This window comes from Oncorhynchus mykiss, chromosome 17 (genome assembly GCF_057628025.1).
Source record: "Oncorhynchus mykiss isolate SJ-2025 chromosome 17, ASM5762802v1, whole genome shotgun sequence".
Taxonomy (NCBI): domain Eukaryota; kingdom Metazoa; phylum Chordata; class Actinopteri; order Salmoniformes; family Salmonidae; genus Oncorhynchus; species Oncorhynchus mykiss.
Genome location: NC_143038.1, coordinates 11,964,482 through 11,991,937, shown reverse-complemented (window position 1 = coordinate 11,991,937; position 27,456 = coordinate 11,964,482). Strand labels below are relative to the sequence as shown.

At 43.0% G+C, this 27,456-nt stretch overlaps 1 protein-coding gene across 2 annotated transcripts in view; it reads right to left on the bottom strand.

Annotated features, from left to right (window-relative positions):
* Positions 1-9,892: 9,892 nt before the first annotated feature.
* The window catches only part of LOC110493692 (uncharacterized), a 41,405-nt gene continuing 23,841 nt past the window's right edge, over positions 9,893-27,456 (bottom strand). For both annotated transcript variants that reach the window (XM_036949683.2, XM_090204812.1), the window contains exons 13-25: positions 23,984-24,095; positions 23,737-23,800; positions 23,281-23,487; positions 22,806-22,951; positions 22,522-22,640; positions 20,892-21,016; positions 18,820-18,917; positions 18,534-18,670; positions 17,663-17,787; positions 14,694-14,839; positions 14,434-14,536; positions 11,298-11,440; positions 9,893-10,937 (exon numbers count right to left, since the gene is read on the bottom strand). In XM_036949683.2, coding sequence (XP_036805578.2) covers positions 10,817-10,937; positions 11,298-11,440; positions 14,434-14,536; positions 14,694-14,839; positions 17,663-17,787; positions 18,534-18,670; positions 18,820-18,917; positions 20,892-21,016; positions 22,522-22,640; positions 22,806-22,951; positions 23,281-23,487; positions 23,737-23,800; positions 23,984-24,095 — 1,646 coding nt within the window. In that variant the 3' untranslated portion in view covers positions 9,893-10,816. The remainder of the gene's footprint in view (positions 10,938-11,297; positions 11,441-14,433; positions 14,537-14,693; positions 14,840-17,662; positions 17,788-18,533; positions 18,671-18,819; positions 18,918-20,891; positions 21,017-22,521; positions 22,641-22,805; positions 22,952-23,280; positions 23,488-23,736; positions 23,801-23,983; positions 24,096-27,456) is intronic.

Below are 27,456 nucleotides of genomic sequence, written 5' to 3'. Positions count from 1 at the left end.
GAAATAGATTTGGGGATTTCACCACAATGTGAAAACAGCACGTCTTTCCTATCTGACGTGCATGTGGCAGACTGGGCAAGCGTTTCTCTGGCCGTATGTCAGAGTTGACTTCTCTGATATCCGTCTACTGGCAGGAAAACAGAAGACTGAATCAACGTCCCCCTTTAGCTCTTGTGGTGGTTATTGACTTGGCTGTTTATCTGTGAAGACTTCCACTGAATCAAATTCCCCAGTGGAAGACGGTTTTGGCTCCAGCGGGGTCCAAAATCTCCTCCAGTTGCCGAGTAACCACTCCAGTGATTTGTGTGATGTCAGAGTTTGTTAAAGACGGCGACATGCCTGCACTGTGAACGCAGCCAAGACCCTGCTATAGAGGGGAGAGGAGGAGGAGGGCTTTGGCCACAGCCCACACACCCTATCCCCCCATGCCTCTCACACACACACGGTCTCCCTCGCTCACACAGACACATACACACACCATGCCTCACACACAGACACACACACTCACGCACACATACTGTCTTCCCCCCAACACCCTTGCACCATAGGGCTACTTTAACATGCTTTGATTGTTTTCTTTCTCCACTCTAGCTTGGGAACTGGGCTGGGTTTCAGCATCGAGGATTAAAGCAACGAAGAACGGGTTTGGCAGGGAGAACTATGGTGGAGGATCAGGATTTGATGTTTAATTGATCGAGTTTGGATGTCGGAGCTGCAGGCATGTCACTTGCAATCCCTCCAGATTTATTTCAGTGTGTCTAAACGCTCCCCCATGCCGCCTGTGCCTTTTCTATACTGGGTTCCTCTCATTTAGCAGTGCAGTCTATCAAAGTAAATGGTTTCACAGCCAAGCATTGCATATTTAAACAAGGGAGGGAAACCGTGGCTCTAATTGAAAACAACAGCCCACTCATGACTCTGAACTAGAACTTAAAAATGTGCTCTTCACTTCAGTCATTACAAACCGAAACACATCGAAAACAAACGCTCTCTCATTTCAACTCTTGCCTTTCGTTTCCTTTGGTACTGTGCCACGGCTCCTGCTGCTATGTGCTGTACAAGAAATTCATGTTTGATCTTTCTCTCTCTCTCTCTCTGCCTCTCTCTCTCTCTCTGCCTCTCTCTCTCTCTCTGCTTCTCTCTCTCTGCTTCTCTCTCTCTGCCATTCGTTCTCTCTCTGTACAGCTACACTTCTTCCAATTTTTTCTCTCTTATTTACACTCAGGGTTCTGTCATTCTCTCTCTCTCTCTGTCTCTCTCTCTGTCTTCCTTGCTTAGTGCTGACCCACTGCTGACCTGGCATGGTGTGAAGCAAGTGACCAAGGAGTGGCAGCTCCCTCGTGTGAATCTGTCCAGAAACCTGTCATCCACACACTTATTCTCTCTCACACACACACACACACACACACACACACACACACACACACACACACACACACACACACACACACACACACACACACACACACACACACACACACAGAGAGAAAGAACTCAGCCAGCTCCCACCCCCTGTGTGTACCAGCATGGAGCTAGCCCTCATGTTCTGCTCCATCAATATTTTCTGTACACACAGTTATAGAGTTCGTGGTATTTTTTAAAATCCATTACAGATCAGAGCATTGCACTGCTCCAGCAAGATTCTATCATTTGTAGCCACCAATTTCCATGGAGCACACTTTTGGTTCACTGTGCACACCTGTAGTAGGTTACAGTAAATAGTACAGTCTCTCCCTCTACCTCTCTCTCCCTCTGTTTCTCTCTCTCTCCCTCTGTTTATCTGTCCCTCCCTCTCTCTCTGTATCTCACCCTCTCCCTGTGTTTCTCCAAGTGAATACCGAGGGTGCAGTGAGGCTGGTGACAGTGTGTGAAGCACCATTGTGTGAGGGGTCGAGGAGAGTCAGGGTCAGAGAACTCACGGGACCGAGCGGCCATCCACAGAGCAGTCAGTAGTGAGTGAGAGAGTGAGTGAGAGAGTGAGCGAGAGAGAGAGAGAGAGAGAGATAGAGGAAGGAGAAGAAAGAAAGAGACTGAAAAAGAGCGGAGTGAAGTAACAGAGCGCAAATGGGGAAGAGAAAGAGGAGGGATAGATAGAATGGGGTAGAGATAGAGAAATAATGAGAGAGAGAAAGAAAGGGGGATTTAGGGGCTTCCATAGGCTGTGTAGGAGGCCTGAAGGGCGTTGTGGTAACAAAAACAGACGGATGACAAAGAGAAGTAGTTGCTCAGCAGAGTGAACCAGCTTGGTCAGCAGAGTGAACCAGCTTGGTCAGCAGAGTGAACCAGCTTGGTCAGCAGAGTGAACCAGCTTGGTCAGCAGAGTGAACCAGCTTGGTCAGCAGAGTGAACCAGCTTGGTCAGCAGAGCGAACCAGCTTGGTCAGCAGAGTGAACCAGCTTGGTCAGCAGAGCGATCCAGCTTGGACAGCAGAGTGAACCAGCTTGGTCAGCAGAGTGAACCAGCTTGGTCAGCAGAGCGAACCAGCTTGGTCAGCAGAGTGAACCAGCTTGGTCAGCAGAGCGATCCAGCTTGGACAGCAGAGCGAACCAGCTTGGTCTGCAGAGCGAACCAGCTTAGTCAGCAGAGTGAACCAGCTTGGTCAGCAGAGTGAACCAGCTTGGTCAGCAGAGTGAACCAGCTTGGTCAGCAGAGTGAACCAGCTTGGTCAGCAGAGCGAACCAGCTTGGTCAGCAGAGTGAACCAGCTTGGTCAGCAGAGCGATCCAGCTTGGACAGCAGAGCGAACCAGCTTGGTCTGCAGAGCGAACCAGCTTGGTCAGCAGAGCAAACCAGCTTGGTCAGCAGAGCGAACCAGCTTGGTCTGCAGAGCGAACCAGCTTGGTCTGCAGAGTGAACCAGCTTGGTCTGCAGAGTGAACCAGCTTGGTCAGCAGAGTGAACCAGCTTGGTCTGCAGAGTGAACCAGCTTGGTCTGCAGAGTGAACCAGCTTGGTCAGCAGAGTGAACCAGGTGGACTAGTAAGGCCCAGGCAGTCAGTCTCACTACTATCCTTTTCTCACTGCTGAGCCAAGCTGAACTGGTCTTGCCTGGTTACTCATCCACTTTAGTGGCTGCTTATATTTGTCCTATTTCACACATGTACAATTGTGTGTGAATACAGATGTGAATTGGAAATGTGTTTATCCCACTCTCCCTAAGACACCCTGGGAGAGTGGGGTCACAGCCAGGGTCAGCCATTATTAACGGGAGACCCTGGAGCAATTAGGGTTAAGTGCCTTGCTCAAGGGCACATCGATGGATCGTTCACCTTGGGGATTCAAACTAGCGACCTTTCGGTTACTATCCCAACACCCTCAGCACTAGGCTACCTGCCGCCCTATAAAGCTGTTGGAAGCATGCTGGTACAGGGTGAGCATACTATACCAGCGCTAGCAGTCTGTGGTTGGGGTCTGCACGATAGAGTGAAAATGGTATATGAGTGGACAGGTCACCATGGAGATAGATACTCTGACCAGCACGGTCCTCGTGGCTCTACGATGACCATGTATTAGCTGACCTGCTGAGCACTGCTGAGACCCTGAGAGAAAATACCAATACCTTTTAATTATGACATAATTTCCTCTCAAGCAATCCCTGGATAGCGATGAGCTTCGGTCTGTTGATACTGCTTCTTTTGGTGTGTATTACTTAGGTCGGTCACAGTGTTTGGGATATTTGGTTATGCAATTGATTGCAATTTATGTAAATGTATGTAGGTTATTCAAATGAATCTACATTGCCTCCTTAAATTGCTTTCAGTGGTATTTGTTTCATGCATGGTTGTTACATGAAAGAAAACGTCATTTTGAAAGAAAGAGTATTGGTCAGTCTATCCTTGAAGAAGTGTGTGTGTGTGTGTGTGTGTGTGTGTGTGTGTGTGTGTGTGTGTGTGTGTGTGTGTGTGTGTGTGTGTGTGTGTGTGTGTGTGTGTGTGTGTGTGTGTGTGTGTGTGTGTGTACGCGTGTTGACTTGAGGGGAGCCTTCATCCCTTGGTTGATCTGTGCTCCATCTGACACGGAGCAAGGGGGGATTCTGAATATCTGCCCACAGCTAACTGACCCCCCTCCCACCACACATACACACACACACACACACACAAACACACACACACAGGCACACGCACTCACAGACACACCCAGACACACACACATCCCTCCTCCTCAGGTTACCACCACAGCCCACCCCCTCCTCCAGCAGTCTGAATTGGATGTCAGAGGGAATTAGATGAAGACAATTTGATTTCTCTGTCTACCCTGCTTCCTTCTTTCCTCTCCTCCACAGAGATGGAGAGCGAGAGAGAGGCAGGAAGGCAGACAGGCATCAGTGTCAGCCGAGGAGTTGATGCTCGCAGACAGCAGACAGTTACTGAGAGAGAGAGAGAGAGAGAGAGAGAGAGAGAGACTGGCAGAGAGAGGGAGAGAGATGGAGTTAAAAAGAGACAGAGGAGGGGGAGGAGACAGACAGAAAGAGAGGGAAACAGACAGACTGAGAAGTAGGAAGCAGCAGCCCATCCAGTCATTTAATAGTCCTCCCACTCTGAGTCCAAATGGAGAGATTGACACGTGCTAGCAGGAGCTTTAATAGCCATTGTAATGGTCCGCAGTGCAGGTGGGCGGAGAGACCAGGCCTGAACCATCTTACCCGCCCAAAGTAACTTAATTCTCCCACTCACACCCATTTTAGAAACCCTTTAGGAAATGGCAAGAGTGTCGAGTTAGTTACCTTCCAATTCCATGTTGCTGGTGCTCTTAACCACTCTAGGAAAGTGAACACATTGACAGCGTACCAAATGGCACCCTACTCCCTATACAGTGCACTAGCTTTGACCAGGGCCCATAGAGCATTAAACAGGGAATAGGGTACCATTTGAGACACAGCAATAGATTTCCTACAAACCACTGAGGAGGAGGGATTAGGGTGAGAGTGGCCACTCTGTGGTAATGTGTTGGGGGGTTTGGGGGGTTGGGGGTTGGCGTCCCTGGTGGGTTGTGGGAAAAAAGCTGTGGTAAGGCAGGTGGTAGAGGGCTGGATGGAGCCTTCTAGGACTAGGACAAGGGGAGTAAGATGGTTAGCCTCGATTAGCCATGCCAACCAAATACCTCCCACACACACTGGAAACAAGGTTATCCGGTTGTTTTAGTGTTTATATAGCAGTGTGGTGACTGTTGAGTTGTTGCACTTGTATTTCACCATAGCTGCAAGTTGCCAGATCCCAGCAGTGTGCTGCAGATCCCCCTCTCTGGGTCCCTAACACCCTTCGGCTATGGGGCTTCCTGCAGGGGGTGCAATCTCTACCGCAGACCTCCGAGGTTGCCAGATCCTTGAAACTCTCCATCCGAAGGTTGCCAGACCCCAGTAACCCCTTATTGCGGTCCCTCACTGCTCCCCAACCCTGCGTCTATGGGGCTGACTGCCAGTAGTGCATGAGTTGCTATCCTCTTCAGCCTCAGGTTGCCAGATCTTCTCCCAGTAAGCCGAAGCACGGCAGAGAGGAGGGAGGCGTAGCGCTGGCTGTGGTCTGGTGCCACGCTGGGCCTGGTTATTATCTCCAGATGACATCAGCATGAGCAGCAGATGCCTTTTTGGCCACAGGGGCTGGAGTGAGTGAGCGAGAGAAAGGGGGGAGAGAGAGAAAAGGCTGTTCACGCCTGGATTGGGCTATTTATTACCTCTACTTATCAGGCCATCTCTCCCTCTGCAGGGAAACACTGCCTGGTTCATCCCAGAATGGCCTTGCTAACTCGTAATAATGTCATCAAGATAAATGTGTATTTAGAAAATATGTATACATTTACAGTATATGAGCAACTCTATGTACAACAATATTTTTTAGTAATACATTTGAAGTCGGAAGTTTACACACACCTTAGCCAAATACATTTAAACTCAGTTTTTCACAATTCCTGACATTAAATCCAAGTAAAAATTCCCTGTCTTGGGGTAGTTAGAATCACCACTTTATTTTAAGAAAGTGAAATGTCAGAATAATAGTAGAGATAATGATTTATTTCAGCTTCTATTTCTTTCATCACATTCCCAGTGGGTCAGAGGTTAACATACACTCAATTAGTATTTGGTAGCATTGCCTTTAAATTGTTTAACTTCGGTCAAACGTGTTGGGTACCCTTCCACAAGCTTCCCACAATAAGTTGGGTGCATTTTGGCCCAGTCCACCTGACAGAGCTGGTGTAACTGAGTCAGGTTTGTAGGCCTCCTTGCTCGCAAAAGCTTTTTCAGTTCTGCCAACAAATTCTCTATGGGATTGAGGTCAGGACTTTGTCATGGCCACTCCAATACCTTGACTTTGTTGTCCTTAAGCCACTTTGCCACAACTTTGGAAGTATGCTTGGGGTTATTGTTCATTTGGAAGAACCATTTGCGACCAAGCTTTAACTTCCTGACAGATGTCTTGAGATGTTGCTTCAATATATCCACATACTTTTCCTACCTCATGATGCCATCTATTTTGTGAAGTGCACCAGTTCCTCCTGCAGCAAGCACCCCCACAACATGACGCTGCCACCCCTGTGCTTCACGGTTAGGATGGTGGTCTCCGGCTTGCAAGCCTCGCCCTTTTTCCTCCAAACATAACGATGGTCATTATGGCCAAAGTTATATTTTTGTTTCCCTAACCCTAGTCTGGCTTTTTTATGGCGGTTTTGGAGCAGTGGCTTCTTCCTTGCTGAGCGGCCTTTCAGGTTATGTTGATATAGGACTGTGGATATAGATACTTTTGTACCTGTTTCCTCCAGCATCTTCACAAGGTCCTTTGCTGTTGTTCTGGGATTTATTTGCACTTTTCGCACCAAAATACGTTCATCTCTAGGAGACAGAACGTGTCTCCTTCTGTAGTGGTATGACAGCTGCGTGGTCCCATGGTGTTTATACTTGCGTGCCATTGTTTGTACAGATGAATGTGGTACCTTCAGGCGTTTGGAAATTGCTCCCAAGGATGAACCAGTCTTAAATCGTTTTTTTTTTTTTTTTCCCATGATGTCAAGCAAAGAGGCACTGAGTTTGAAGGCAGGCCTTGAAATGCATCCACAGGTACACTCAAATGATGTCAATTAGCCTATCAGAAGCTTTTAAAGCCATTACATAATTTTCTGGAATTTTCCAAGCTGTTTAAAGGCACAGTCAACTTAGTGTATGTAAACTTCTGACCCACTGGAATTGTGATACAGTGAATTATAAGTGAAATAATCTGTCTGCAAACAATTGTTGGAAAAATTACTTGTGTCATGCACAAAGTAGATGTCCTAACCGACTTGCCAAAACTATAGTTTGTTAACAAGAAATGTGTGTAGTGGTTGAAAAACGAGTTTTAATGACTCCAGCCTAAGTGTATGTAAACTTCCAGACTTCAACTGGACATTTGTAGTAGTGATATCTAACACTAACATTAATATTATTATCAAATGCTATTAAGACAAATTAATAATTATAATTATGTGGACTGTTAATAATAGTAATTAGTAATGCCAATAATGATGTAATAAACCAGTTAATTACTGCATGGGTGTATAGGCCTGACAGCAGTCGTAGAATCTTTAAAAGAAATAGGTCACAACCATGGCGTTAGAAAATAGAGTGGGTGTTCGTGTGCCTGGCTGGTCTCACAGTAAAGCTGCTGGTTTATTTATGCCTGGGTTTTATTTGAGGGACAGAAGAGGCAGGCAAGATTAAACTACCGTGGAAACAAATCACAGCGTCGAGGGCAGAATTAGATTTAAGCGCCTGCGCCACGTGCCCGCCATCAGGTTTTAGCTAGCGTTTTGTCAGTGTGCGTGTGTGTGTGTGTGTGTGTGTGTGTGTGTGTGTGTGTGTGTGTGTGTGTGTGTGCGTGCGTGTGTGCGTGTGTGCGTGCGTGCGTGTATGTGTGCATGCAAGGAACTCTGTTCATGTGCATGTACATGGATGAGTGTGTGTGTGTGCGTGTGATTGAGTGAGTGAGAATTCACTCTCTGTCTATCACCCCTCTGTTATTGTATACCCCTCTCCAGGTTATTATATATATCCCAGGACTACATCGCCCAATTTAATGAGAAAAAAAAGCAAGACTCAGGAAATTATATTTCTAATCAGTCTCCTGCAAAAGGCCTCTTTTATTAACGCAGAGATGCTGCTCTCTCGCTTCTTCTCCCTCCCCTCCCCTCTCTCTCTCTCTGGCTTGTTCTCCCTCTCCTCTCCTCCCCTCTCTCTCAGCTTGTTCTCCCTCTCCTCCCCTCTCCCTCCCTCTCTTGCTTCTTCTCCCTCTCCTCCCCTCTCTCCCTCTCCTCCCCTCTCTCTCTCTCTCTGTTAATGGCCTAGTAGCCAGCTAGACTACTCATCCTATTAAAGCTCTCAGCTCTGAAATACACACTCCTTCCACTCTCTCTCTCTCTGTTTCTCACCTTCCCTTCCTTTCTCTCTCTCTGACCCACCTGCTCCACCTCTCCTACAATAATTAGTATTGAAAGAAAATGTTATTTCATTTAAAGAAAAACCCCAGCATACTGGTGATCTCGAAGCTTCAAAAAATTGTAATGGATTTTATTTCGCTGATGTTTCGTTCTCAATAGAAGTGAGCCGTTGTGAAAAAGTGCCAATATGTTATTTCTTCGGGGAAATACTACAGTAGACAGATTTTGCACCACAGCCGAGGTTTGCATCAGAGCTCTAAAAGGCCTCGTGAATTGTATAGCAATAACGTTAGCCTGAGCCCACAGCATGGGCAGTAGATGATAGAGCGCAAACACTGTGCATGAACCACCAACTTGTCTTACCGTTACGCAGATCAGTTCATCCGAATGTGATGGATATGATGATATTACTATTATTATCTTTTGTCGTTTCAATTCAATTGAAGGGACAAGAACAGGCTAGTTTGACCTCGTTAGAAGTAATGAAAGACAATAGAATTGCTATACTCATCTTGACTTCTAATGTATTTTCTTGACTCTATTTGAAAATTATAGTTATTTCTGCCACTGTGTGTGTGTGTGTGTGTGTGTGTGTGTGTGTGTGTGTGTGTGTGTGTGTGTGTGTGTGAGAGAGAATTTTAGAACTTGGACACTGTCTCATTGGCCTAACGTTATATCCTAATTTGACTTTGGTGCAGGTCATGTTCTTCACATTACTGTCTCTGGTAAACACATACTATATCAAATAAAATCTAAGTTTATTTGTCACATCCACAGGATACAGAAAGTGTAGTGAAATTGTTACTTACATAGTTACTTGTCTTTTGTTTAGTCATGTAGCTAGCTAGCTAAACAATGAACCATAACCCCAACTCATAATGTTACTACCCCGCATGAATCTGCAGGTAGCTAACCAATCAGGTTCAATGCTAGCTAGCTAACATTAGGCTATAACTAGCAATGCAAATGGCTCTGAGATAATAATAATAATAATAATAATAATAATATTACTACACAGATCATACACGTAACGTTAGCTAGCGAGCCAGCCAGCTAACATTAGCTAGCTAGCTAACAGTACACCTTAACTTGAAATGAAAATGACTTTCTGACAAAATGTAAAATGTATAATATGTGAAAATGTAACAAGCTAGACTATCTTATGGATGGACGCTTCTCCCTCTCTGTCACGGATGCCAAGGTTACCCTTAGTTTGAAGATATAATCCGGAGACGGGTGTTTTATACAACAGTGTGTTTGTTCTCTTTTCAACTCCCTCTGCATATTTGCAATCAAACATTCTTTGTATTATCTTTTACCAGATCTGTTGTGTTATACTCTCCTACATTCCTTTAACATTTCCACAAACTTCAATGTGTTTCCTTTCAAATGGTACCAAGAATATGCATATCCTTGCTTCAGTGCCTGAGCTACAGGCAGTTAGATTTGGGTATGTCATTTTAGCTGAAAATTGAAAAAAAGGGGCCAATCCTTAAGAGGTTTAACAATTTTATTCGTATTTATAAATGGCATAAAAGTTTGTTGTTAAGGCACATAAAAGTTCACATGTTCCAGAAGGCATTTCTACCCCCCCCCCCCCCCCGTTCAAATGGCTCTTCTGTGAAGTAGTGGCACGCGACATACGCCTAGTTTCCTGAAATTAGTCACATATAGCCATTGATTCTTGAGGAAAACAACGTAAAAATGCCTTATGTGCTTAGTTCAATTGTCATACCCCGTCAGAACCCAAATTATAAGCTTACACCGTTGTTTGTAAACAATGTACGTGTAAACAAACACAGCATAGCCTTCAAACAAGGTTAAAACGATGCTTTTGATATCATGGATGGTCAGTATATGCATCCATAGCTCTGTCTATGAATTTGAGAGTGGTTACATAGCTCCAGCACCATCCCTCAGCTGTTTACGATATCAGTGGCGGGGTGTCCTCTTTGTTATTGTCTGAACTTCAGATTGCCTCTTTAAATCACTGTGTTAAGTTTAATTAAAGTAAACTACTGAAAACACCATCATTAATGTGGGCCCTTGACTTTGAATCATTGAATTTGGCTTAACAGCATATTTAAAAGTAACCCATGTCATTATATCAAGATATTGGGAATCTCCTAGATATCTGATTATCACAACAGTCTAATGACAACTGTGATACACAACTAATTTTAACATAAAAAAATACTCCTGATTAATAACAGAGTTGAACAGAAAATGTGCATAATATAAATCTTAGCTGGTTACCCATGACGTGCGTAGATAAAACTCCCGCATAGATGAAGGCCCTCTGGAAAATCTCATACCATTCAATAACCCAATGGGTAACACTTCCCTCATCATCATCATCATGTTTCTCCCAAAAATGCTTTCGACAGGAAGACATTTTGGCTGCCATGTTGTGTTTTCAAACACTTGTCTCCAGATATTCCTTTCTGCGGTGCTCCCTCACCATCTTCTGCATGGTTGTGTCTGGCTTGAGGTCAGTTCGTCTTAGAAGTTTCTTTGTTTTTGGATCAGTCCTTTGCCTGTAAAAGAGTAAAAGTGTAGACCATTCTCATAAAAAAAATGGGGTTAATTAATTCATTTAATGAATTAATTTAGTTATTTCAATGTAATGTTTACAGACATAACGGACTACAAAAGATTCTCCCAGTCCTGGCAAATACTTGTTTGGAGAATATTGAGAGAAACTCAATCAAACTCAATGTTGCTGTCAATGTGTTGCTTCAGTTCTACAGTTGGGCACGTAAGGAATGACAAACAATTGATTCCGTCACTACAGAAGGATCAAAGATGTACTTGTTGTAACAATTTGAGTGCACTATTAGTAGTCGTAGATTAATGTCTAAATCTAATCAATATTCAGAATCCAGCAACACACTTACATTTGTAGATGTTTCTCAATGTCCTTTCGCTCATAAACTGTTCCATCCTGGTTTTTAACTGGATCAATGAACATCTTCTTGGATAACGGACAAATTAGATGTGAGGGAGTGAACTTCTTGGTCAACTCTTCACCCACCAATTTCTGTAAGTGAACGATAAAGGATTATCTTACCATGCATGCTGTTAAACAAAAGTACTTGCTGTTCAAACAAATGTAGAACCTGACAAACCTGGAAACCAAGAAGGTGTGCTGCTTATATCCACAGCAGTATACTACACACAACAGTGGTACGTGTTTCAGCATTTTTTTCTTATTGATTTTTTTTATTTTATTATATATATTTCACCTTTATTTAACCAGGTCAGCTAGTTGAGAACAAGTTCTCATTTACAACCGCGACCTGGCCAAGATAAAGCAAAGCAGTGCGACACAAACAACAACACAGAGTTACACATGGAATAAACAAACATACAGTCAATAACACAATAGAAAAATCAGTATACAGTGTGTACAAATGGCGTGAGGAGGTAAGGCAATAAATAGGCCATAGTAGCGAAGTAATTACATTTTAGCAGATTAACACTGGAGTGATAAATGAGCAGATGATGATGTGCAAGTAGAGATACTGGTGTGCAAAAGAGCAGAAAAGTAAATAAAAACAATATGGGGATGAGGTAGGTAGATTGGGTGGGCTATTTACAGATGGACTATGTACAGCTGCAGCGATCGGTTAGCTGCTCAGATAGCTGATGTTTAAAGTTAGTGAGGGAAATATAAGTCTCCAGCTTCAGCGATTTTTGCAATTCGTTCCAGTCACTGGCAGCAGAGAACTGGAAGGAAAGGCGGCCAAAGGAGGTGTTGGCTTTGGGGATGACCAGTGAGATATACCTGCTGGATTGCATGCTACGGGTGGGTGTTGTTATCGTGACCAGTGAGTTGAGAAAAGGCGGTGCTTTACCTAGCATAGATTTATAGATGACCTGGAGCCAGTGGGTCTGGCGACGAATATATAGCGAGGGCCAGCCGACTAGAGCATGCAGGTCGCAGTGGTGGGTGGTATAAGGGGCTTTGGTAACAAAACGGATGGCACTGTGATAGACTGCATCCAGTTTGCTAAGTAGAGTATTGGAAGCTATTTTGTGGATGACATTGCCGAAGTCGAGGATCGGTAGGTTAGTCAGTTTTACTAGGGTAAGTTTGGAGCAGTGAGTGAAGGAGGCTTTGTTGCGAAATAGGAAGCCGATTCTAGATTTGATTTTGGATTGGAGATGTTTAATATGAGTCTGGAAGGAGAGTTTACAGTCTAGCCAGACACCTGGGTATTTGTAGATGTCTACATATTCTAGGTTAGAACCGTCCAGGGTCGTGATGCTAGTCGGGCGGGCGGGTGCCAGCAGCAAATGGTTGAAAAGCATGCATTTGGTTTTACTAGCGTTTAAGAGCAGTTGGAGGCCACAGAAGGAGTGTTGTAAACCTTTATTTAACTAGGCAAGTCAGTTTTATTAAGAACCAATTCTTATTTTCAATGACGGCCTAGGAACAGTGGGCTAACTAGTGGGCTAAGGTATTTGTACCTTGTCAGCTCGGGGATTTGAACTTGCAACCTTCCGGTTACTAGTCCAACGCTCTAAACACTAGGCTACACTGTGCTCGTTCGGAGGTTTGTTAACACAGTGTCCAAAGAAGGGCCAGATGCGTAGAGGTGGATCAGGGAATCACCCGCAGCAAGAGCGACATCGTTTATATATACAGAGAAAAGAGTCAGCCCGAGAATTGAACCCTGTGGTACCGCCATAGAGACTGCCAGAAGTCCGGACAACAGGCCCTTCAATTTGATACACTGAACTCTGTCTGCAAAGTAGTTGGTGAACTAGGCGAGGGGGTCATTTGAGAAACCAAGTCTGTTGAGTCTGCCAATAAGAATACGGTGATTGACAGAGTCGAAAGCCTTGGCCAGGTCGATGAAGATGGCTGCACAGTACTGGCTTTTATCGATGGCGGTTATGATATCGTTTAGTACCTTGAGAGTGGCTCCCGTGACCAGCTCGGAAACCGGATTTCCAAGCGAAGAAGGTACGGTGGGATTCGAAATGGTCAGTGATCTGTTTATTAGCTTAGCTTTCGAAGACTTTAGAAACGCAGGGCAGGATGGATATAGGTCTATAACAGTTTGGGCCTAGAGTGTCACCCCCTTTGAAGATGGGGATGACCGTGGCAGCTTTCCAATCTTTAAGGATCTCGGACGATACGAAAGAGGTTGAACAGACTGGTAATAGGGGTTGCAACAATGTCGGCGTATAGTTTTAGAAAGAGAGGGTCCAGAAAGAGGGGGGGGGGGGGGCTGTTGGCCGGGGTTGGGGTAGCCAAGAGGAAAGCATGGCCAGCCGTAGAGAAATGCTTATTGAAATTTTCGATTATCATGGATTTATCGGTGGTGACTGTGTTACCTAGCCTCAGTGCAGTGGGCTGCTGGGAGGAGGTGCTCTTGTTCTCCATGGACTTTACAGTGTCCCAAAACTTTTTGGAGTTAGAGCTACAGGATGCAAATTTCTGTTTGAAAAAGCTAGCCTTTGCTTTCCTGACTGACTGCATGTATTGGTTCCTGACTTCCCTGCACAGTTGCATATCGCTGGGACTATTCGATGCTATTGCAGTCCGCCACAGGATGTTTTTGTGCTGGTCAAGGGCAGTCAGGTCTGGAGTGATAATGAGGATTAGTCTGACGCTTTGCTTCAAATTCCTTGTGTGTTTGTGTTTGTGTGTGTGTGTGTGTGTGTGTGTGTGTGTGTGTGTGTGTGTGTGTGTGTGTGTGTGTGTGTGTGTGTGTGTGTGTGTCTCAGGATGGGTTATAAGAGAAAAGTCACATTTCTGTTCACATGTTTTAAATGTTTACATTTCAAATTTCTTGTGACACAATACATTTATGGGGTGAATTGGGCATTACATTTGATAACATGTTAAACAGGGGAGATTGGTTTACAATTGCTAGTATATCAAAACCAAAGTGTGGAATGCAGTCACTCGTTGTCCTTAGACTGCTTTTAAAGTAAGGAAACACATGTATAAATAAGTAAAATTGCTGACCTATAAAAAAAAAGGGGGGGGGGGGGGGCGGGAGGAATATGTGTATTTACCTGTTCCATGTCATTCATTGAATTGCCCGCAGTTTCCTCTGTGTTTTTCTTGGCCTCTTGTTCATATTTTTCTCTGCTGGTTAGGAATTCCTCTGCCAAAATACTTTTACAAAACATTTTCATTTAGATAATATTAATGTAGGCATGAACTCAACATATTCAATATAATATATACAATATACCATTTGGAAGCTAAGATGGATTTGAAATTACATCAAAATAATTCAAATGTATAGTGTTAAATAATTGTTCAAGTCAACCTGTCCAGTGGATCTTCAGGTTCAGGGACGATGAGCAGTCCATACACAGCATCCAAGATCTCTCTCATGGTTATGTTAGCCGAGTAGTTGCGGTCAAATATGTTGTGGCAGATACGGCCCACATTGTTTACGTTGCAGTGGTACACCTTTGTCCACATTAAGGGTATTTCATAATGGTTCATATGAAAGCATTTAACAAACATGATATTTCAGCCTGAAATCACACCAGAAACATATCAACAGAGCTATATTTGTGGTCCATTTTAGTCTGAGCTTCTGAGTGGCGGCATTTCAAATCCATGTTTTTTTTATTTTTTTTTATGAGGTGTTTTCATTTTCGAACCTTACCCTAACCCTAACCACACACTAGCCTGCCTCAATTTAACCTTACCCTAACCCTAACCACACACTAGCCTGCCTCAATTTAACCTTACCCTAACCCTAACCACACACTAGCCTGCCTCAATTTAACCTTACCCTAACCCTAACCACACACTAGCCTGCCTCAATTTAACCTTACCCTAACCCTAACCACACACTAGCCTGCCTCAATTTAACCGTACCCTAACCCTAACCACACACTAGCCTGCCTCAATTTAACCGTACCCTAACCCTAACCACACACTAGCCTGCCTCAATTTAACCGTACCCTAACCCTAACCACACACTAGCCTGCCTCAATTTAACCTTACCCTAACCCTAACCACACACTAGCCTGCCTCAATTTAACCGTACCCTAACCCTAACCACACACTAGCCTGCCTCAATTTAACCTTACCCTAACCCTAACCACACACTAGCCTGCCTCAATTTAACCGTACCCTAACCACACACTAGCCTGCCTCAATTTAACCGTACCCTAACCCTAACCACACACTAGCCTGCCTCAATTTAACCTTACCCTAACCCTAACCACACACTAGCCTGCCTCAATTTAACCGTACCCTAACCCTAACCACACACTAGCCTGCCTCAATTTAACCGTACCCTAACCCTAACCACACACCAGCCTGCCTCAATTTAACCTTACCCTAACCCTAACCACACACTAGCCTGCCTCAATTTAACCTTACCCTAACCCTAACCACACACTAGCCTGCCTCAATTTAACCGTACCCTAACCCTAACCACACACTAGCCTGCCTCAATTTAACCTTACCCTAACCCTAACCACACACTAGCCTGCCTCAATTTAACCTTACCCTAACCCTAACCACACACTAGCCTGCCTCAATTTAACCTTACCCTAACCCTAACCACACACTAGCCTGCCTCAATTTAACCTTACCCTAACCCTAACCACACACTAGCCTGCCTCAATTTAACCTTACCCTAACCCTAACCACACACTAGCCTGCCTCAATTTAACCGTACCCTAACCCTAACCACACACTAGCCTGCCTCAATTTAACCGTACCCTAACCCTAACCACACACTAGCCTGCCTCAATTTAACCGTACCCTAACCCTAACCACACACTAGCCTGCCTCAATTTAACCGTACCCTAACCCTAACCACACACTAGCCTGCCTCAATTTAACCTTACCCTAACCCTAACCACACACTAGCCTGCCTCAATTTAACCGTACCCTAACCCTAACCACACACTAGCCTGCCTCAATTTAACCTTACCCTAACCCTAACCACACACTAGCCTGCCTCAATTTAACCTTACCCTAACCACACACTAGCCTGCCTCAATTTAACCTTACCCTAACCCTAACCACACACTAGCCTGCCTCAATTTAACCTTACCCTAAACCTAACCACACACTAGCCTGCCTCAATTTAACCGTACCCTAACCCTAACCACACACTAGCCTGCCTCAATTGAACTTTACCCTAACCCTAACCACACACTAGCCTGCCTCAATTTAACCTTACCCTAACCCTAACCACACACTAGCCTGCCTCAATTTAACCTTACCCTAACCCTAACCACACACTAGCCTGCCTCAATTTAACCGTACCCTAACCCTAACCACACACTAGCCTGCCTCAATTTAACCTTACCCTAACCCTAACCACACACTAGCCTGCCTTCATTTAACCTTACCCTAACCCTAACCACACACTAGCCTGCCTCAATTTAACCGTACCCTAACCCTAACCACACACTAGCCTGCCTCAATTTAACTTTACCCTAACCCTAACCACACACTAGCCTGCCTCAATTTAACCTTACCCTAACCCTAACCACACACTAGCCTGCCTCAATTTAACCTTACCCTAACCCTAACCACACACTAGCCTGCCTCAATTTAACCGTACCCTAACCCTAACCACACACTAGCCTGCCTCAATTTAACCTTACCCTAACCCTAACCACACACTAGCCTGCCTCAATTTAACCTTACCCTAACCCTAACCACACACTAGCCGGCCTCAATTTAACCGTACCCTAACCCTAACCACACACTAGCCTGCCTCAATTTAACCGTACCCTAACCCTAACCACACACTAGCCTGCCTCAATTTAACCGTACCCTAACCCTAACCACACACTAGCCTGCCTCAATTTAACCTTACCCTAACCCTAACCACACACTAGCCTGCCTCAATTTAACCGTACCCTAACCACACACTAGCCTGCCTCAATTTAACCGTACCCTAACCCTAACCACACACTAGCCTGCCTCAATTTAACCTTACCCTAACCCTAACCACACACTAGCCTGCCTCAATTTAACCTTTTGCACTTGCATGTAACTATAGGTTGCTTTGCGAATCAGAAAGTGTAAATGTTGTAAATGTTTCCCGCCTGTTGCGATTTAGACAATGTTATAGTTTCTCGTGAGTTTGGATAATTATGATTTTGTGGAAGCAAAACAATTACTTTCACATGCAGGTAAATTCCACCATTTTTGAAAATTTCCTGGGTAATGGGAATAAATTCATTGTAACAGCAGTAAGCAGTCACAGAATACAAAATACACTGTCTTCATGTATTAATTTGTGTAAAAGGATACAGGTGTGACAAAGCGCACAAGTGGAGGTTTGACAGGGTACTCAGCACCAAACTGACAGTACAGTTCAAAGGCTCCATTCTCATAAGGTGTATCAGGGGGGCCTTGCATGAGAATCTTCCAAAACGCTGAAAAGGTATGGAATGAGATACAGGGATTAAATGTTTGAGACAACATAAACAACGATATTATTGTTTGTGGGAGCAGGAATCCTGTTAGCATACGGGCTCCCGAGTGGCGCAGCGGTCTAAGGTACTGCATCTCAGTGCTTGAGGTGTCACTACAGACACCCTGGTTCGATTCCAGGTTGTATCACAACCGGACGTGATTGGGAGTCCCATAGGGTGAGTCACAATTGGCCCAGTGTCGTCCGGGTTTGGCCACCATTGTAAATAAGAATTTGAGTGAAGTAAGCATACCCATATCTTGGGGTTGTGACGACTTGTAACACTCCCTAGGAATTCCCATCATTAGGCATAATAAGCATACTTGTAACACTTTATTTGCTGTGCCACTGAACCACTTTGTTTCATAAGGAATTATTATACCTGCTCATAATCAAATCACATTTTATTGGTCACATACACATATTTAGCAGATGTTATTGCGGGTGTAGCAAAATGCTTGTGTTCCTAGCTCCAGCAGTGCAGTAATATCTAACAATTTAAGTAATATCTAACAATTCACAATGCTTTATTCATTCAGTTATAGATGTATAGGCAGTTATGTCTATAAACATCTGTGACATGAATTGTAAGGCATTATCCTAAGCATATTAAGCATTAAGAATGTCATTATAAAGCAAAATGGTATCCATAGCAAATGTTATCAAATCAATAACACTAAAAACAATACCCCAATACTGCTTACTTACTGAAGTCTGACTCTAATGGCAAAACTGTGCAGAATGGATGTGGGTCACAATGCAGACTCTTCAGCTCTTCCAGAATGCGTTTGTCCTTCTCCAAAAACCGGCTGCTCTTGGATTCCTTGATGTTCTTTTTCAATGAACTATTTTGGGAGATGTTTTTGTGATTGAGAGACAGCAATCCATATTTTGAGACTTTTACTAAACCCACTGCCAAAGAACAATGGGCTTGAACAGGTAGTGATACTGTGCATGCAGAAATCACCACACAATGAAATGGAACATCACTTACTTCTCTGTCACAGTGACTTTACTGTTTAATTCACTTGGTAGAGAAACCTCTGGCTGCTCATCATAGCCATTTTTGGCGAAGAGAGAAGTTAAAACACTCTGTAAAGAATTAATATCAAATTAGCATTATTCGTTACAATCCGTATAATATCAGTGTTACTAATTTCCCTTATAAAGGGACATATCACTATTTTTTTACCTTATACAGTATACTCTGAAAGTATTCAGAAGCCTTGACTTTTTCCACATTTTGTTACATTACAGCCTTATTCTAAAATGTATTAAATCGTTTTTGTCCCTCATCAATCTACAAACGAAGCAAAAACAGGTTTTTATAATTCATAAGAAATAAAATACTTTTACATAAGTATTCAGACTCTTTACTCAGTACTTTGTTGAAGCACCTTTGGCAGCGATTACAGCCTTGAGTCTTCTTGGGCATGCTACAAGCTTGGCACACCTGTATTTGGGGAGTTTCTCCCATTCTTCTCTGCAGATCCTCTCAAGCTCTGTCAGGTTGGATGGGGAGCGTCACTGCACAGATATTTTCACGTCTCTCCAGAGATGTTAGATCGGGTTCAAGTCCGGGCTCTGGCTGGGCCACTCAAGGACATTCAGAGACTTGCGTTGTCTTGGCTCTGTGCTTCAAGTCGTTGTCCTGGCGAACCTTCATCCCAGTCTGAGGTACTGAGCAGGTTTTCATCAAGGATCTCTCTGTACTTTGCTCCGATCTTTCCCTCGATCCTGACTAGTCTCCAAGTCCCTGCTGCTGAAAAACATCCACAGAGCATGATGCTGCCACCACCATGCTTCACCGTAGGGATGGTGCCAGGTTTCCTCCAGATGTGACGTTTGACATTCAGGCCAAAGAGTTCAATATTGGTTTCATCAGACCAGAGAATATTGTTTCTCATGGTCTAAGATTCCTTTAGGTGCCTTTTGGAAAACTCCAAGTGGGCTGTCATGTGCTTTTTACTGAAGAGTGGCCACTCTACCATAAAGGCCTGATTGGTGGAGTGCTGCAGAGATGGTTGTCCTTCTGGAAGGTTCTCTCATCTCCACAGAGGAACTCTGGAGCTCTGTTAGAGTGACCATCAGGGACCTGATCACCTCCCTGACCAAGGTCCTTCTCCCCCGACTGCTCAGTTTGGCCGGGCGGCCAGCTCTAGGAAGAGTCTTGGTGGTTCCAAACTTCTTCCATTTAAGAATGATGGAGGCCACTGTGTTCTTGGGAACCTTCAATGCTGCAGAATTATTAATATTTTTTTGCCTCGACTCAACCCGGTCTCGGAGCTCTATGGACAATTTCTTCGACCTCATGGCTTGGTTCTTGCTCTGTCAACTGTGGGACCTTATATAGACAGGTGTGTGCCTTTCCAAATCATGTCCAATCAATTGAATTTACCAGAAGATGACTCTAATCAAGTTGTAGAAACATCTCAAGGATGATCAATGGAAACAGGATGCACCTGAGCTCAATTTTCGAGTCTCACGGCAAAGGGTCTGAATACTTACGTAAATAAGGTATTTCTGTTTTTAAACTCAAACTCTAAAAAGCTGTTATCGCTTTGTCATTATGGGGTATTGTGTGTAGGTTGATGAGGAAAATTGTTTATTTAATCCATTTTAGAATAAAGCTGTAACGTAACAAAATGTGGAAAACGTCAAGGGATCTGAATACTTTCTGAATACAGTGTATATCATTATGTCCAGCACCATACCTTTGTATGGCACGTTTCTAGGTTCTGTAGTCAATAAGATAAGAAAAGGTCCTGAGAAAAAACGTTCTGTGATTTTACAAAATGACAAGAAGTTTCAAGCTAAGTCTCCGTGCCACAATAAACTTGTGGTCTTTGAAAACCACTGTTTTTTAAATCCTCTGGAGTCATTTTATTAGGACCTTTTCTTCTTATCTATAGAGAATGTATAAACGCATCATTTTCACATACGTAGACACTGGCATGGTGCTGGGGTAAAAAAGTGGTGAAGTGTCCCTTTAACTTATTTCATATCAAATACATGGAAACAAACATTAGTATCCTGTTTGAATAGATTTCACTTGATAAGTCCTACCTCGCTCGTAATGGAGGATGGGTTCATTTTTTCCTTAGGCTTCCTCATCTCCAAAGATAGAACTGTTTCCATTTCAAAGAGCTTCAGACCAGCTGTTCCTGTCTCTGGTTTGAAACAGCACCCTCCTACAAGGCATGGACGAAGTAGAATTAGTTGCCTCACTTTTATTACTTGATGCAAATATGAAGGAACAAATAGGGCATCTGTTGAGCCCCAAAAACACACCAGATGGCTACAACACATTTCAATAGACTCTAGTCTAGTCTGATGTGTCCTCTGAATTGATCCAAATGCAATTTAAGCTTTCAAAAAGATGCACACTGGTTGTAAAAGAATGCATCATAATGAAAATCAGACAATTTAGACCAGAAAAGTGATTTAGAAGCTAAGTCATTGTTTAAAAACAAACTAATTCTAAACCCTTTACAATCCCTTTCTAAGGTATACTTCAAGTGTTACTATTACGTTATACTGTAGTATTACAATGAAATTGGGGGGCGAAAGGTTGCAGAATGCGGTTTGAATGTGTGAAGGGAAAAACGACTCTGGCATGTGTAGTAATAGGAAGTATTATTGGAATAGGCACTTATAGTAAGTAAGGTAAGGTAGTTTATTAGCAGAATTGCAAGCTACTGTAGTTCGAGTTGAGGGGCACATTTTCAGGTTAGAATTTGTCCCAATAATTGCAATGAAATTGCCTACTTGTAAATATTATCACAACCTGCATCTTGACTAGTTTCTGAAAGGCGTTGCATGTGTAATAATTTCTGTCACATTTTGTTACTGACTGTAATATTGAATACTGACACCAAACACTGACACAAATATTTTATAAATGCTATGTTGAAACATTTGGAATGTTGCCTTTCTTCCACTTGCTTAGGCCTTCTTGTGTAAAATGTTGAGTCATGCAAAAATAACGAGAAGGTATTAGCACAAAAAAATGCATTCATTCTGACCGTCATCCAGATTTGAACCACAAGGAAACCATCATTATGATGTCCTATGCTCACTGGGATGAGCTAGAATCTCCTTAGACATTAGACATTATAATGATGACCTAAGCCCACTGGGATGAGCTAGAACCTCCTTAGACATTAGACATTACAATGATGACCTAAGCCCACTGGGATGAGCTAGAACCTCCTTAGACATTAGACATTATAATGATGACCTAAGCCCACTGGGATGAGCTAGAACCTCCTTAGACATTAGACATTATAATGATGACCTAAGCCCACTGGGATGAGCTAGAACCTCCTTAGACATTAGACATTACAATGATGACCTAAGCCCACTGGGATGAGCTAGAACCTCCTTAGACATTAGACATTATAATGATGACCTAAGCCCACTGGGATGAGCTAGAACCTCCTTAGACATTAGACATTATAATGATGACCTAAGCCCACTGGGATGAGCTAGAACCTCCTTAGACATTAGACATTATAATGATGACCTAAGCCCACTGGGATGAGCTAGAACCTCCTTAGACATTAGACATTACAATGATGACCTAAGCCCACTGGGATGAGCTAGAACCTCCTTAGACATTAGACATTAGACATTATAATGATGACCTAAGCCCACTGGGATGAGCTAGAACCTCCTTAGACATTAGACATTATACCTGTTGCATTGCTGATTCCATGGAGCATGTGGTTATCCACCTTTCCGACAACGATGGCATCAACTATAATGTTAAAGCGCATCAACTTGGTTGTGACGTCATGTGGTTTTGTCTTTGACCTACGAACACAATTCTTAATAAATACACTCCCAAATGGAACACTACCCTTTATGTTATTGCATTGCATGTAAAACAATCGAAAATATAAACATATCCACAAACAGATTGTAATCCCTGTTTTCCACACTGAAAAAAGTCTGAAGATAAATAAATCATTTTTTTACCCCACATCATTCCCATCTGTGAGACATATGATGCGAAGTCTGCAGTCTGGAAATTGCTTTCCAACTTTTTCCAGTTCAGATGTGCCATGATTCAAGGCATCATACAGCACAGTGCATCCATTTGCCTTAAGATTGTGTATGTGCACCTGTAAGTGCCAAAATTGTTTACATGTAAATCGATTGTTTGTTTTTTTTAGAGAAAGACGCACACTTTGTATACTCCGAAACATTTAATGGGGATAGCCAACATTCTTTGTTTTACATGTAATAAGATGTCACGTTAGCTGACATAACATACCAGATTAGATCTTACCTCACTTGAAAAAGGGTAAAGAATGATACCATGAATCCCACAAAATCCCACGTTTGAGGGGAATATGAGTATATGATCTCAGTACACCAAGGTCTGTATTTTATGGAACTGCTTTGCTATTTTGCATTCAGAAAATAGACATTAGGAGAAAAATATATTTACCTTAAAGGTCTCCAGAGTCTCTGTAAATGTGTGGAGAGTTTTAACTGATGAGTCAAACTTCACCAAGCCAATGACATGATGGAAATCGTAAGCCATGCTTCTAGTTGTGAAGTTATCAAACAGCTGTTTGATTGCATCCAACCGTGTCATTTTGTCATCTGAATCATAGCATGTCTCGTTCATGGAGGAGCTTGAATCCACTAGCACCTAAAGAATGTTGGATGGAGAAAACAGCAAAGGAGGAGCTAACTTCACTGTTATAATGTAGAATGTTGTTACACCAACATACGTGTCATTCTAAGGTGAAGACCTCGGGGTGCTACTTAGTCTTTGCCAACATCTCATCATTGGAGCCATATCAATGGCTCATGCTTGCAGTGTCAACTGACCTTAGATGCAGAAATATAAATGGATACTGTATTTTCAAATATTGAAATATAATATATCATAAATTACCAATATTGCCTCTTTAGGAGTCCTGGTGGTCATGAAAGTCTGGTCACTTCTGGTGTCTCTCATTCTACAGAGAAATTCAAAACATTCAATAAGCAATGAAGGGGTCTGATGGAGATTATAGGTACATCCATTAACTTAACTCATTATCAATGTGATCCATGTTCATGAACTGCCCACCAGGAATTATGCAGCTTCATATAGTTTCAAACATTATGTTTGACTTGTTTTCATATTATAAGTGTCTTACTCATGTGCCAATTCGTCCACATTCAAAGTTTTGTTTTTCCCAGCTAAGCAATCGAAAACAACGAAATCCAGAGGAGATCTTTTGGATTTTTCAATGTAAACACCCAGGTTATCTGTAAAACAACAAACAATTATTTATCCTGCTAACCACACAAAGTACAACAATAGGCCAGCATTTAAAATGGCAAAACCCCAGACGCAATGATTCCCATAAAAACATTTGGCAGCAATTTAGTTTACAGTTCTGAAATAACAGGATCACAACTGGGAAGTAAGAGGAAACAACAGGGAAATAACATGGGAACAACTGGGAAGTAAGAGGAAACAACAGGGAAATAACAGGGCAACAACTGGCAAATAACAGGAAACAACAAGGAAATAACATGGGAACAACTGCAAAGTAAGAGGAAACAACAGGGAAATAACAGGGCAACAACTGGCAAGTAAGAGGAAACAACAGGGAAATAACATGGGAGCAACTGGGAAGTAAGAGGAAACAACAGGGAAATAACATGGGAACAACTGGGAAGTAAGAGGAAACAACAGGGAAATAACAGGGCAACAACTGGCAAGTTAGAGGAAACAACAGGGAAATAACATGGGAACAACTGGGAAGTAAGAGGAAACAACAGGGAAATAACATGGGAACAACTGGGAAGTAAGAGGAAACAATAGGGAAATAACTTGGGAACAACTGGGAAGTAAGAGGAAACAACAGGGAAATAACAGGGCAACGACTGGGAAGTAAGAGGAAACAACAGGGAAATAACATGGGAACAACTGGGAAGTAAGAGGAAACAACAGGGAAATAACATGGGAACAACTGGGAAGTAAGAGGAAACAACAGGGAAATAACAGGGCAACAACTGGCAAGTAAGAGGAAACAACAGGGAAATAACATTGGAACAACTGCAAAGTAAGAGGAAACAACAGGGAAATAACATGGGAACAACTGGGAAGTAAGAGGAAACAACAGGGAAATAACAGGGCAACAACTGGCAAGTAAGAGGAAACAACAGGGAAATAACATGGGAACAACTGGGAAGTAAGAGGAAACAACAGGGAAATAACATGGGAACAACTGGGAAGTAAGAGGAAACAACAGGGAAATAACAGGGCAACAACTGGCAAGTAAGAGGAAACAACAGGGAAATAACATGGGAACAACTGGGAAGTAAGAGGAAACAACAGGGAAATAACATGGGAACAACTGGGAAGTAAGAGGAAACAACAGGGAAATAACATGGGAACGACTGGGAAGTAAGAGGAAACAACAGGGAAATAACAGGGAAACAACTGGCAAGTAAGAGGAAACAACAGGGAAATAACATTGGAACAACTGCAAAGTAACAGGAAACAACAGGGAAATAACATGGGAACAACTGGGAAGTAAGAGGAAACAACAGGGAAATAACATGGGAACAACTGGGAAGTAAGAGGAAACAACAGGGAAATAACAGGGCAACAACTGGCAAGTAAGAGGAAACAACAGGGAAATAACAGGGCAACAACTGGCAAGTAAGAGGAAACAACAGGGAAATAACATGGGAACAACTGGGAAGTAAGAGGAAACAACAGGGAAATAACAGGGCAACAACTGGCAAGTAAGAGGAAACAACAGGGAAATAACAGGGCAACAACTGGCAAGTAAGAGGAAACAACAGGGAAATAACATTGGAACAACTGCAAAGTAAGAGGAAACAACAGGGAAATAACATGGGAACAACTGGGAAGTAAGAGGAAACAACAGGGAAATAACAGGGCAACAACTGGCAAGTAATAGGAAACAACAGGGAAATAACATGGGAACAACTGGGAAGTAAGAGGAAACAACAGGGAAATAACATGGGAACAACTGGGAAGTAAGAGGAAACAACTGGGAAATAACAGGGCAACAACTGGCAAGTAAGAGGAAACAACAGGGAAATAACATGGGAACAACTGGGAAGTAAGAGGAAACAACAGGGAAATAACATGGGAACAACTGGGAAGTAAGAGGAAACAACAGGGAAATAACATGGGAACGACTGGGAAGTAAGAGGAAACAACAGGGAAATAACAGGGCAACAACTGGCAAGTAAGAGGAAACAACAGGGAAATAACATTGGAACAACTGCAAAGTAACAGGAAACAACAGGGAAATAACATGGGAACAACTGGGAAGTAAGAGGAAACAACAGGGAAATAACATGGGAACAACTGGGAAGTAAGAGGAAACAACAGGGAAATAACAGGGCAACAACTGGCAAGTAAGAGGAAACAACAGGGAAATAACATGGGAACAACTGGGAAGTAAGAGGAAACAACAGGGAAATAACATGGGAACAACTGGGAAGTAAGAGGAAACAACAGGGAAATAACAGGGCAACAACTGGCAAGTAAGAGGAAACAACAGGGAAATAACAGGGCAACAACTGGCAAGTAAGAGGAAACAACAGGGAAATAACATTGGAACAACTGCAAAGTAAGAGGAAACAACAGGGAAATAACATGGGAACAACTGGGAAGTAAGAGGAAACAACAGGGAAATAACAGGGCAACAACTGGCAAGTAAGAGGAAACAACAGGGAAATAACATGGGAACAACTGGGAAGTAAGAGGAAACAACAGGGAAATAACATTGGAACAACTGCAAAGTAAGAGGAAACAACAGGGAAATAACATTGGAACAACTGCAAAGTAAGAGGAAACAACAGGGAAATAACATGGGAACAACTGGGAAGTAAGAGGAAACAACAGGGAAATAACAGGGAAACAACTGGCAAGTAAGAGGAAACAACAGGGAAATAACATGGGAACAACTGGGAAGTAAGAGGAAACAACAGGGAAATAACATGGGAACAACTGGGAAGTAAGAGGAAACAACAGGGAAATAACAGGGCAACAACTGGGAAGTAAGAGGAAACAACAGGGAAATAACATGGGAACAACTGGGAAGTAAGAGGAAACAACAGGGAAATAACATGGGAACGACTGGGAAGTAAGAGGAAACAACAGGGAAATAACAGGGCAACAACTGGCAAGTAAGAGGAAACAACAGGGAAATAACATTGGAACAACTGCAAAGTAACAGGAAACAACAGGGAAATAACATGGGAACAACTGGGAAGTAAGAGGAAACAACAGGGAAATAACATGGGAACAACTGGGAAGTAAGAGGAAACAACAGGGAAATAACAGGGCAACAACTGGCAAGTAAGAGGAAACAACAGGGAAATAACATGGGAACAACTGGGAAGTAAGAGGAAACAACAGGGAAATAACATGGGAACAACTGGGAAGTAAGAGGAAACAACAGGGAAATAACAGGGCAACAACTGGCAAGTAAGAGGAAACAACAGGGAAATAACATGGGAACAACTGGGAAGTAAGAGGAAACAACAGGGAAATAACATGGGAACAACTGGGAAGTAAGAGGAAACAACAGGGAAATAACAGGGCAACAACTGGCAAGTAAGAGGAAACAACAGGGAA